This window comes from Lonchura striata, chromosome 1 (assembly GCF_050655825.1).
Source record: "Lonchura striata isolate lonStrDom1 chromosome 1, ASM5065582v1, whole genome shotgun sequence".
Classification (NCBI taxonomy): domain Eukaryota; kingdom Metazoa; phylum Chordata; class Aves; order Passeriformes; family Estrildidae; genus Lonchura; species Lonchura striata.
This window is the reverse complement of record NC_140703.1, coordinates 29,665,454-29,678,116: the sequence shown is the minus strand read 5'-3', so window position 1 is coordinate 29,678,116 and position 12,663 is coordinate 29,665,454. Positions and strand designations below refer to the sequence as shown.

Sequence of the window (12,663 nt, the reverse complement as noted above, 5' to 3'; positions counted from 1 at the left end):
TGCTTGGTTTATCCTTCATGAAGTAGTTTCTAAATAGCAGGTTCTTCAGAATGAGTGTGTTACCATAGTGTCTATTGTGTAGGCAGGTGCTGCATGCCATTTAACTCCATTGTTGTCACCCTTGACTTACTAAGATTTCAGAACTTAATAAGTTTTGAGCATAAAATAATGGTAATTTTTCTGAGACACTTGGAAGTTGATGAAACAAATTAATTTTTGTATGTGTGTTTGGGATCAGCAGGCTTAATTTCATATTACTTTTGGAGGCACAGAAAAAATGTTGGGCTTTTAGTATCTGTTTTGCTTCCAAAAAAACTCAGAGAATCACACTAATTTCTTTCTATGGCTGGGCCTTTCTTTGATTCAGTTACAGTGAAATTCATCCCTGATTTAGTTTACTTGCCCGGTGAGGCTGCCAGGGCTAAAGGAAGGAGTGTGGTAAATCTTATAAGGGAAAAGTGTCTCAGAGTGTGTCAAGATTTATGAGCACATACAGTTGAAAAGCCAAGCACTGCTATTTAAGACCTTGGGAGAGGAAGCCATGAACTTGTGAAGCTTAATGAGGAAACCAGATGGAGTTGCACTGAACAACTTGGGATTCATGGCTGCCAGGGGCCCATCATGCTGAAATCTGACACTCAGCTTTAGCCTTCTTTAAGGGTAAGGTGTATTCTTTTTACCAGGATGATAAATCAAAGGCAGAATTTGGGAGTCTTGTCTGAAAAGAAAGTTCACTTCAAGAGGAATGTGCTTGCAGTCACAAAGCTTGTTGAGCTGGGAGAGAGGAGCAGGCAAGAGTCTGAGGGTACTTGTCTCTGCTTGGTGAATTCAATAACCCAGTAATGGGCTAACACTGACAGATTTTTTTTGGATCTACTGCTGTCCCATATTTACTCATTGCTTTGTTTTAGAGGACCACATTGTATTTTATTCTATTTCTGCCAGGTAAAATGAACTCCTTTGTGTTATGCATCAGTGAATTTTTCCCTGTTTGCATGTCCAAAACAGGAAAAAAAGGATGAATTTTTTTCCTCTTCTGGGGTAGAGGCAGTGATAGCATAATGTTTTTTATGCTGTACTTTTTAATTGCAGCAGCTTGTCTAAGGTTATTTTAAATCATACACCATTGAACAAAATGTTCTTGAGAGTCTCTTCTGTTAAGCTACTCAAAACACTGTCTTGCAAGTCTGTTCATTTTCAAGGCCAAAGGTTTATTTAATTCTGTTGCTTTTTTAGTTTTCTTAAGTATTGTTCTTCATGTGTAGCTTGTGGGCTACAGGGATTTTATCTGTTAAAATGCTTTTTAATTCTTTTAAGCTTGCATTTTTTACTTGTACAAATATGAGACTGAATTCCAAGCCCTTGTATTCTAGGGAAGTTGATTAAAACAAATAAGAATTTTCTAGACTAGGAAAATAGTTTTCTTTAAAGAAAAAAACCAAATCACAACAAAAGCCCAATAAACAACAAAAGAAAAACCCCCATCTTAATAACTTGTTCTTCTCAGCAGAAGAAGAGGCATGGATGATTTACAGCCACATAGACATCTCGTATTCTGTGCCATTTAACATTTGTGCCAAGCAACTCTTAGTTCTTTCAAAATAATTAATCTTGCTTTGTATTGATAAAGGTATGAAGACTTTTTGTCTTCTCATAGAGGAACTGACTCTGAGCTGACTAAACATTAACAGAATTGGTTTTATGTCTAAACAACATTTAAAAAAATTCTGGAGGGCTTTTTGTGAGTGTTAATAAAAGTTGAGATTTTTTTGTACTCCAGGTAAATGAATGCTTCAGCAAATACTGGCAAAATCTGTGTCCTTCCTGCTTTATCAGATGCTGTGGTAGTGGTTAGTGTGGTTACTCATGGTTTTAAAAAGTTGATAGATATATGTAAATTATGTTAAACAAAGAATACAATTTTGTTTTCTTAAAGGACAAGATACAGCTTAAAAATTGTTTAGTGGCTTGGATTTAAAGACTAATCTGACAAAGATTCGAAATGGTTTAATCATTGGAGTACCCCTGTGAGTCAGATCTCATCAGTACAAGTATTAAAGAAACTGGATTAGAAGAGCTTTTGCTTTCTTCATGGTGCACGCCTGTGACTCAGTGCCTTTACGTAGTGCGTAGGATGCTCTAACCACATTCTCTAGGCTGTAGTTTTGTTTACCCAAAACTCTGTTTAGTTCTGTTTATTTCTCTAAAACAATTTTTTTTGCATTGTGTTATTTTTTTAGGTCACCCCGGTGTATGAGGAGTGGACCACAATTGATTGGTACCAGTTTTTCTGCTTATGGGGGAAGTTGCCTGCCTCAATGAAACGTGTGGCTGAACTGGTGGGGATTGAAGAAGGCTTTCTAGCTCGCTCTGTGAAGGGCAAAATCACAGCTAAAACAGAGAAACAGCACAGACAAATGGCCATCCACAAAAGGTAACCACAGAATGTGGGTGTGAAAGTGCAGAGATTAGAGACTATAACATTTGTAATGCACAGGCTCTGTCTTTTTTCAGGAACTGACTCTTTTTATGAGTGAGTTGATAGGTCAGAGAACCTGGACCAGTCTGTTCTGGTCTGAGAACACTGGAGGCACAAGATGTTTGTGCTGATGTTTTTGGAAGCCATCTGTCTGTTTCTTTTGTGTGCTATAGTGTAGTACTGTTCCGTTCTATGTATCACAGCACATTTTGCCGTGTACAGTAATGTGCCCCAGATGACCATTTTGTTTCTTCACGTACTTCATCAACAGGTTTTTCACCAGCCTTGCCCTTCTGGATTTAATCAGTGAGGTTCCTTTACAAGATATGACCAAGAAATATGGCTGTAGTCGTGGTCAGCTTCAATCCTTGCAGCAATCTGCTGCCACTTATGCAGGTGAGTTGTCTGAGAAAAATACCCCAAGAATCTTAGGCTAGTCTGTTTGTTTTTTTTTGTTCTTCCCCATTTGGGGCTAAAATAGCCACAGTGTGGTACTAACAGCAAACAGCCTTGTGAAACCACTTATAGCTTAATCTGTGGTTGCCCCTGCTGTGGAACCTCAGAGTGTGCAGTGGGAAGGGGACCAGCTGAGGGGAATCAAGCAGGGTGCAGCTGCTGAGGTCTGTGGAAATCAGCTGTGTGCCATGCAGGAACAGCTCCATAGCTTGTTCAATACTAAGAATGGAAATTAGTGCAAGTCCCTTTTAAAGCTTTGCTCTATGAGGAAAGAATACTTTTCAGCATTGAGTAAAGTTTGGAGCCTCTAAGATGGGACATGGCTTTATTCTGAATGCAAAATTAATTGGCCAAAAGGCATAAGGTTAAGTTTTCAAAACAGAGTGCTGCCTTTAACTTCCCTAAGAAGGCTGTGTGGGAGTAGAAGTAACAGCCCACCAGTGACTGAGATATTTTTTTCTGTTGCCTAAATCCTTCATTACTCTATAAGTGGGTTTTCAGCTTTTAAGACAGTTTTAGCTCGACTTGCAAAACCCTCCGTGTGGGCTGTAGCATGAGTCAAAGCCCCAAAATGAAAAGGTCACACCAACTGATGCAGAGTAGTTTAATTTAATTCTGGTAGTATAAATAATTTTTTAGTATAAATAACTTTGTAGGAGTTTCATAATTCTGTATTTCCAGTGTTAATAGTTGTCACAGGAATAATCTGGGAAGTAAAATGAACTATTGATATGACATAGAGTTTAGGTATATGATAAAAGCTGTATTCTATAATCACTGTAAAATTAGTGAGGGATGGTTTTCATAGTCTGTGGATGCAATCTGAGTAAGAAACTCTCTTTTCTGTGCTCTTTTCCTTCTCCCATGCACTGAGGACTGCAGTTGTAACCTTTATAATAGGATTTGCTACCTCCTATAATGCTCTCAGTAACTGAAATCCTGCAGGCCAAGATCTACTTTTATGGATGTCAGTGCTGGATTTCTGCAAAGATCCGTGGCTTCCCTTAATGACTCTCATCTCTACTTTTTCCTTTGCCTTTTTTTTCAGTATGATTGTTTCATAGGACTCTTGTTTCAAGATATGCATGTGCTTCAAACTTTCAATATTAGCATCTTTGAAAAAAACAGTGTCATTCAGAATTTCTGCCTCGCTGATTAACTAGTTAATTGCAGATTGAGTTCTGCAAGACTAGCTCCTACTCACAGTTGTGATAAACATGAGTTAGTTTCTGTAAATAATCAGAAGGTGAGAAATGCAAAGTGAGTGCTGATTCAGATTGGGGGGTGGGGAGTGAATTCACCTTAGTATAACTGGAGCTGAAGTTCAGACATTAATATAACTTTTGTGTTCCAGGCATGGTAACAGTTTTCTGTAATCGACTGGGCTGGCACAACATGGAGCTGTTGCTCTCTCAGTTCCAGAGCCGCCTCAGTTTTGGGGTGCACAGGGAGCTCTGTGACCTGGTCCGAGTGTCTCTGCTGAACGCCCAGCGTGCCAGGACACTTTACAGCGCTGGCTTTGTCACCGTGGCTGATCTCGCTAAAGCCAGTCCTGGCGACGTGGCAGCTGCTCTGAAGAACTCGGTGCCATTTAAAAGGTGAGAAATCAGGAAGTCCAGAAGTCAAGTAAAGGAGTTTGTAAGGTGAAGGGCTACAGGATGAAACTTGCAATAAAATGTGGCAACCCTTCAGAACTTTGTGTCAAATATTAATTAATTAGACATAACTTGTAGGTGTCTCCGAGTGATCACAGTTTTTCCGTGATTATTCTGATTAATAGAAGCACCTTGTATTTACAAACCAAGGTTTTGACACCTAAATTTTTTTCTTATTGCTCTTTTCAATGCACTGTTTAGTTCTGGGTAAATTGTCAGTGCTTTCTGGTGAATTTTTGCTGCCTCTAAAAGGCAGCTTCACCGTTATGTTCAACGTAGTTGATGATTTATTACTGATTATCTTTTGGGATTCTCTTGTGATTTATATGTTAGTGCAGTAAAAAGTTTCCTTGATCAAGTACCTGTTGGACTGTGCCATGCTACCTGTCTGGTTCATGCTCTTGAAGTTTCCTTACTTTGGAAAACAGTGCATGGAGGATAATTCATTGAGACCTGCATCTTGCCTTAGCTGGGAATTGGGACTCATCTAGGGTACATTTGAACAGAGAAATCTGGAAACGCTTTTGGGGTATGCAGCCAGTAATATCTTTCATCAACATCTATTCATATTTAGAAATAGTTATTTCCAATTAAGTTATTTCCCATCAAGTGCATTATATTTTAGGAAGAGTGCTTCTGTAAAGGAAGCTGTGAAGACAGTTGGCATGGGAACAGAAGAGAATAGTGCCAGCTCCTTGTGTTGTTTGTTATGTTCTGCATGGATGTTTACATGTGTCTGTTACCTGCCCCACAGTGTTCGTAGGGCTGTGGATGAGGATGAGGAGGCAGCAGAGGAGCGCCGGGCCGTGCGCAGCATCTGGATGGCTGGAATGAAGGGCTTCACTGAAAGGGAAGCAGCCTCTGTCATTGTGGAGGAAGCCAGGAGACTTCTGCAGCAGGATTTGGCACTGATGGGAGTGCAGTGGAACCCAGAGTCTTTTCTTGAGACTGATACATCCTCTGTGATCAGCAGTGAGTCAGAACTGGAAGACAGACTGCATAGATCAGGTGGAGAGGAGTCTGCTGAGTCTTCAAGGGTGTTAAACAAAAAAGGGTGCAGAGTTCAACACTGTAATGGCCTTGGTTCTCAGATTGGAAACTTATCAAATATTAAAAAGGGATGTAAAAGGCGACTGAGCAGTAGCACAGAAAGCTCTGTATTTGAGAGTGAAGTCCTGGGCAGGAAACAGGCTCGAGCAGAGGAAGGCGAGGGTGATCTCGTGTACAGTGCTAGAAAACGGCCAAATGTGTGCAAAGGAAATGAAAACATAGAAGAAATTTCTCTGGTCAAAGCCAAGACGGATTCCAGAGCAGCAATCCAAGAGCATCTTACTGAACAGGGAAAAACACCAACATTGAGAACAAAGTCTTCAGCCTCTAGATTGATTAAAAGCACAGATACACATTTAAATCGGACTAGGAACAAAAATACCACTTCAAAATTGCAGGGGTCACTTCTTGAAGATTCAAATAAGCTTTGCATAGACATACAAAATGTGCCTGTTTCCTGCACCACCATCTCTACAGGTAATTCTGTTTCAAACCAAAATAATAAGGAACTTATGGAAACAGATTCTGTAACTTATAAAGGCATAAGTTCTTTACAGATGGGAGAAGTTAAGATTAGGAAGAAAGATGAAATGGAAGGATTATTTACAGAGCCTTCCACCACTAATGAAGGCATGCCTAAGGGTAGAGCAGGTTTTCAGGCACCTGTTATGCTGAAGGTTACTTCACACACCAGTGTGGAGACACACAGTATTGTGGGAAGTAGAGGAATACCCGATAGTGCTAGGACACAGAGAACTGACAAAACTGATATTAAGCAGAATAAAAGGAATAAAACTCAAACAGATGCAAGCTTTGCCGAGGTGAGGATTGATAAGCATTTTTGTCCTGGTGAAGAGAAAACCTGCGATATTCAGATTCAGAATGCTGGCAAAAATGGGAGTAAAAAGCCCAATGGAATATTGTTACAAGCTGGAACAATGCAGAATGGCAACAGTCATCCTAAAGATTTTCTGAAAGGGTCTTTAGTAAAATCCAGAGGTGTTTGCAATGCAGATGGTGTTCAGAATGATCCAGCCTCTCATCTGTTTTCTGACTCTAGAGACTTTGAAGACAGCATCCAGTTGGATACTCAAACTGAGATGATAATAAAACAGGAGGGAGCAGCTGGAATCACAGGACAGCAGGGGATACAAGGTTCAGAGCTGGCAGCAATACCACAGCAGGAAATACCAGAAAAACGAAGCAGTTTATGGACTGAGAATGATACTGATAAGAGGCTGGCTGCAACAGTTAGGAAACTGAGCTTCCCAAGTCTTATCACGACAAATGACATTACAAAAAGCACAACTCATCACTGTAGTAATAAAGTTTTGGAGTCTGAAGGCCTTAATTTACAGCCTGTAGTGAAGAAAATAGAACCTGCACCTTGCCTTAAAGAAAGCGATTTCTCGATGACTGACTCACAGCTACACAGTTTTCTACAAGATTACCAGACCCAAAATTCAGTGAAAGGGGAAAATGTGTCTAAAGACCTGAATAAAGCAGACTCCCATTTTGGTAGGGAACAAGTTGTACAAGTAGAATGCCAGCCTGTCCCTGAAACAAGCCTAAACATGAGCAATAGCTTGCTGTTTGATGAGAGCTTCAGTAATGTCAGTGACCTTTCAGCTGTTCACATCATGGAAGCCGATGGAAAGGACCCTGTGGCTTTGCTTCCTCCAGATGGTGTTTTGCAGAATCCAAGGCCTGTTGAGAATAAATTTGATGTCAGTGACAATCAGAAAGAACATGAGAATCCTGCACAGTGTAACAATGTGTCTTTAGCATCCTCCGATGTAATAGCAGAAGTTTTAGACCATGGAAACTCCCCATCTTTTCTGAAAGACATTCCTTCTACATTTCAAGGTCAGTCAGGATTAAGAAATTTAGTCACATATAACAATGACCCCAGACCAAAGCACTTAGTAGGACATCAAGGTGAAAAGCTCCAGAGAAGCCACCAAGCTTTTGAGAAGAACCCCCATCCAGTGGTGTGGACTGAATGCTCGTTTGAACTAAGCCCAGGATTGCAGGATGTGTTGGACAAATGGCCTAGCCTCTCAGGCATTGAAACAGCTTCAGCAAGTTCTGGTTTGAAAGGAGACTTAGCTGCTCCTACTGTTAGTCAAGAGCCAGATCCAGTTTTTGAATTGGACTGTTGTGAGCCAGAACCTTTGCCCACTTGCCAGGATTTGAAAAGCTCTTTCAAGGTTAAAGAAAACAAAATGGAAAACTTGGATCTTCAGAAAACAGATGGCATAACTCTTCAGCTCAAGGGAAGCAGCAGAACATCCTGTCCTGCATTAGATAGTAATAATGGGTTTATTCCTCCAACACCTCCCAAAGAGCTTTTTCCAAAAAGTTCTGTTTCTCTCCCTGTGAAATCTGCAAGAAAGGGACAAGTCACCTGCAAGAAGGAAGGGCAGACAATTCAGCTACAGTGGAATAGTGAGGGCAATGCAGAGCAGCAGGTAAAAACAGTCCAGGACAATCTTGAGTGTCTAGACCCAACGGAGACAGATGAGATAAAAGATGATTCCACCGTAGACCAAGGCTTTTCACTGCAGCTGTCTCAGGATGTTTTTCCATTTGTTCCCTTAAGTGCCGAAAGTTTCACTATTATTGATGTAGCAAGCGACAAAGCGCTTTTCCAGACTTTTGTTGCAGAATGGAAGGAGAAAAGCAGATTCTCCATCTCAGTGGCATGTGAAAGAACAAAGTGCCTTTTGTCTCCCAAATCAACGATTGGTGGCAAATTCAAAAAAGGTCAGTTTCTCGTTCCAGTGCATTATTTTGTGAACAGCATGTGGTATCTTCAGCTTAAAGCAGGCCTACAGAAGGAAAAAATACGCAAAAAAAAAGAGGAAAATATAATATAAAATATGATATAACAGAGTCATGGAATGTTTGGGATTGGAAAGGTCCTCTGGAGATTATCTAGTCCACCCTCCTGCTAAAGCTGGTTCATGTAGAGCAGGGTGCACAGGATCATGTGCAGACAGCTTTTGAACATCTCTAGGGAAGGAGATTCCACACCCTCTGTGGGCAATCTGCTCCAGTGTTCTGCCACCCTCAAAGTAAATAAGGTTTTCCTCCTGTTCAGATTAAGCCACACATAAAGCATCCCTTCCAAATTCTGGCCTTTTCTAGCAACCTCTTCAAGAGCTGAGATAGAAGTGTATTTCTTCCTTATACTCTAAAAAGCATTTCACATTTGCCTGTCAAAAATCTATTTTGATAGTTAAGAAATGTTGAAATGTTGCTGTTGTTATGGCAATGTGACAGCAAAGAATCTAACTGCTTAATCTTGTCATTTTAAAGGAAGAATATGTTTAAAAAGCAGCAGCAAACTGTAGCATATGAGTACATCTGTGGGGGAAAAGAAGAAGCAATATTGCAACAACCAGAGACTGTACTGAATTTTGCACGTGCTTATATTCAACCAAGTTTACATTTTGAAAATATTTGAAAATATGTAACCTTGGTTTGGAGGCAGTCACAGAAGAATATTCAGATGCTCTCACATACCAACAAGCTGCTAACACTTCATTACTATCACCAAAAATATTACTATCACCCTATCAAGGAGATGCTTGATACCAACTCTCCATCCTCTACAAACACACAGCTCCTTTGCTTTACTGAGACTTGATAATATTCAATTTTAGGCTCAACTGTATGTATTTTCAGGATCCCAAATCATCTGTATTTATGGATGCCATTTTATAATAGTAACTTGAAATTATTTCTCTAGTGAGTTCTCCTCAGCGGTTGCAAGTTAAAGATGATGGATTTCCTGTCCAAGGATGCGAAGACATCTTGGTGGTTGGACTGGCAGTGTGTTGGGGTGGAAAAGATGCCTATTATATTTCTTTGCAGCAGACCCAAGACCAGACTGGTAAGTGAGCAGATGACTCTGCTCTGTTATTTGATACTGCATCTCAAAATAGTTCCTTCAGCAGGTAAGTTTCTTGGAAGTGCTGTGATTGTCCCAACCCCAGCTCAGTTGTGTGGTGGAGTAATCTAGCAGTCTTAGGTGTTAAACAGCCTTGGACAGGTTGCTGTGGATACATCTTTAGTACTGTATAATAAGGACAGGTAATTGGCTCAGACACTGGACTGTGAGCATGCATATGGCTAAAACATTTGCTCACTCCCAAGTTCTCTTTATTTAACTTGCTTTTCCCTTTCAATCTCTTCCAATTTTTGCTCTCCAGAACAAATCTAGCACTCAAATGCTGAACATAGCCCAATCTGTGCTAAGTGACCTTGTGACTAGAGTTTGATTCCTGGCTGTCCTTTGTTTGTTAGTACAGACACAGCATTTTGCTTTTGGGAGCCTAGTCTGGTTTGATGAATTATGTAATAGTGCTATAGATGCATTGTTTGTTCATAGTTCAGCTGTAGCTTTTGTGCTTTAGGTGGCTACATTCAAGATTTTTCTCTTGTCTTTTTTACCATGTAATGGATTAAAAGATGATTTTTGCTTGTATTTCCTGCCATAGAAATCAGTCTGAGTTTGGCACCCCCACCTCTGGACCAAAGCCTACCTGTGACAGAGAGACTGAACCATCTGCAGCTGTACCTGCAGAAGAAGACCAAGAAGGAGCGTTCACTGATCATGTATGACTTCATCCAGCACTACAAAACTCTGCTGATGGCTTGTGGCATCTCCTTGGAAGGAAATTTTGAGGACCCGAAGGTTTGCAGGATTAAGAAATTTCTCTTGGGTTGAACTACTGGTTTAAACACAACAGTGGAACAACAGGAGTACCTTCTGGTACTTCTGTTATTTTAGTATGAATCTGTCAGGAAGTTTAGTGAAATTTTCTTTCAGTGGGCAATCTAGAAGAGTATTTTAAGGACATTTGCTTTGCTATGGACGTTCATGGTGCTTGCAAGAAAAACAAACAAAGAGTTTCAGAGGTTAGCACATTGTTATTTCATACCTTACTTGGAAGGGGAAATGAAGATAAATCTCTCCCCAGTCCCAGTGGACAGGACTTAATTTCTGTTTTGTTGCAGTAAGAAGCCTGGAACTGTAATGTCACAAGTGCTTCTGGTCAGATTATTTCTTCTGAGAGCAGAAGACTTTATAAACAAAAGATTTACCCACTATGCATACAGACCACTTTGCTACCCCTATTTTCTCAAAACAAAAGAAAATTTACATGGAATTTCAAAGGGTTTGGGTACCAGATGTAACTCACATGAAACACTAGCTTGAGGTAAAAGCACCTTGTTGCTCGTGTTACAAGAAGTTCTGGGTGCACAGAAAATCCTGTTGATTTTTAAAGCTTGCTTTGCATATGGGCTGAACAGCTTCATGGCAATACCCAGCTCTGCAGGTAAGTAGCTAAGGTGTTTGACATAAGGGCAAAGAGTGATTTTTTCATACCAAGACACAGTTTTAGGATGAAATTGAAGAGCAGTAAAAGCATCTTGCCCTTCACTGTTCCATGTAATAGTCATACTCATGGTGGTTCATTTTAGTGACACAATGAATACACCCTCCCCAACCCCATAGATGAGTTTTTACTTCTGCTTGCATGGCAGGGGCAATGTAGAAATCTGTGCTTCATCCTGTTTTGACACAAGAAATTGAAATATACATATAAATGAATTTGCTTTGAAGGCAGGGGGTTTAAGGTCTACCAGAAGTAAAATGTATCCCATGTAGAATTCTTGGCATTAGTCCTGTTCTGCAAAAGATAGGAGAGCTCAGCTTGGCTAATATTCTAGATCAATAGCAAGTTCTGATCTCTACAATGTCATTTTTCAGATTTGATCCTGATTTTTGTATTTATTCCCTTTGAGTTAAGTTTTAGTAAGTGAAAAGACACTTCAAGATATGTTTTACAGAGGATGAAGTTTTCAAACATACAGAAATAACTTTTCTTTTAGAAAGAAGTAACTCTCTATTCTCACTCAAGAATTAAGCTCTTCAGTGACTTAGGCCTTCCTGAAGGTTTTTACTGAAATGATGTAACAAATTATTTCAGTTTACCTGCCAAATGAAGAAAAATAATATCTACTATAACCTTGAATTAACCCCTGGCTAAATACTTGCATTTAATTATGACTAAAAGGTAAAAATAGTCTCACAGAGGTCTCCCTTTTTAAGGTTGCATGTTGGCTGCTGGATTCTGGCTCCAAGGAACATACCCTTCACAGCATGGTGACCAACTTTCTCCCCAGTGAGCTGCCCCTCCTGGAAGGAGTGGGCACAGGCCAAGGGGTGCAGAGCCTGGGGCTGAGTGCCAGCAGAGACCAGTCTGGGCGGTACAGAGCAGCCATAGAGTCTGTGCTTGTCTTCAATGTCATGGACCAACTCCAGAAGGAATTACAGAAGGAAAATCTAACAGGTAAAGAGGCATCCTCCACTTGAGGGCAAAGATGGAGGGTAAATACAGCTGATCTGCCACATGCTGAATGATCCGTGCAGAAGAGAGGCAGTTTGGAAGTTCTTGTCTAAATATATTCTGTCAAAATGTTCATTTGTTAAAAGGAAAGAGGGAAACACCCTTGGAAGCATATATATTCTGGAAAAAAAAATTAAAATCTAATTCTTACATCCCAAATCTCCACCAGTTCCAGTGGTTAAGGCTGTAGCAGAGTCAGTTCTAAGTTTCTAAATCAACCAGATTTGTACCTCCCAGGTGAGTGCCCTGGCCATTCTGAGGGACTTGTGGGTCTATCTATGATTTCTAATGAGCATTTTCAAAAGGTTTTGGATTTTCTTGTCAGAATTAATTCCTAAAATCCACAAATGTTTTCTGAAGGAGATGTATTGCTCTTTGGCCTGCTCATATAGCATGATTTGTCATGTATGCACTGTATCCATGAAACTCTGTGATTCCGTAGTGAATGAACCTGTATGTTTGCACTAATAATTGCTGAATGCTTGTGCTGTTTTAAAACGAGCCATCAAAAAAAACCCCAAAATATACTATTGGTGGTCATTATGATAATTTCCCCTAAATTATACCCACAGCCAAGGACTGTAGTTCAATCTCACTGAAG

At 40.2% G+C, this 12,663-nt stretch overlaps 1 protein-coding gene across 3 annotated transcripts in view; it reads left to right on the top strand.

Moving 5' to 3' along the window:
• POLQ (DNA polymerase theta) overlaps positions 1-12,663 on the top strand; it is a 60,759-nt gene that overhangs the window by 23,516 nt on the left and 24,580 nt on the right. For all 3 annotated transcript variants that reach the window (XM_021549058.3, XM_085572328.1, XM_085572336.1), the window contains 7 exons: positions 2,241-2,434; positions 2,751-2,875; positions 4,290-4,533; positions 5,345-8,406; positions 9,395-9,538; positions 10,146-10,342; positions 11,765-12,005. In XM_021549058.3, the coding sequence (XP_021404733.3) occupies positions 2,241-2,434; positions 2,751-2,875; positions 4,290-4,533; positions 5,345-8,406; positions 9,395-9,538; positions 10,146-10,342; positions 11,765-12,005 (4,207 nt within the window). The remainder of the gene's footprint in view (positions 1-2,240; positions 2,435-2,750; positions 2,876-4,289; positions 4,534-5,344; positions 8,407-9,394; positions 9,539-10,145; positions 10,343-11,764; positions 12,006-12,663) is intronic.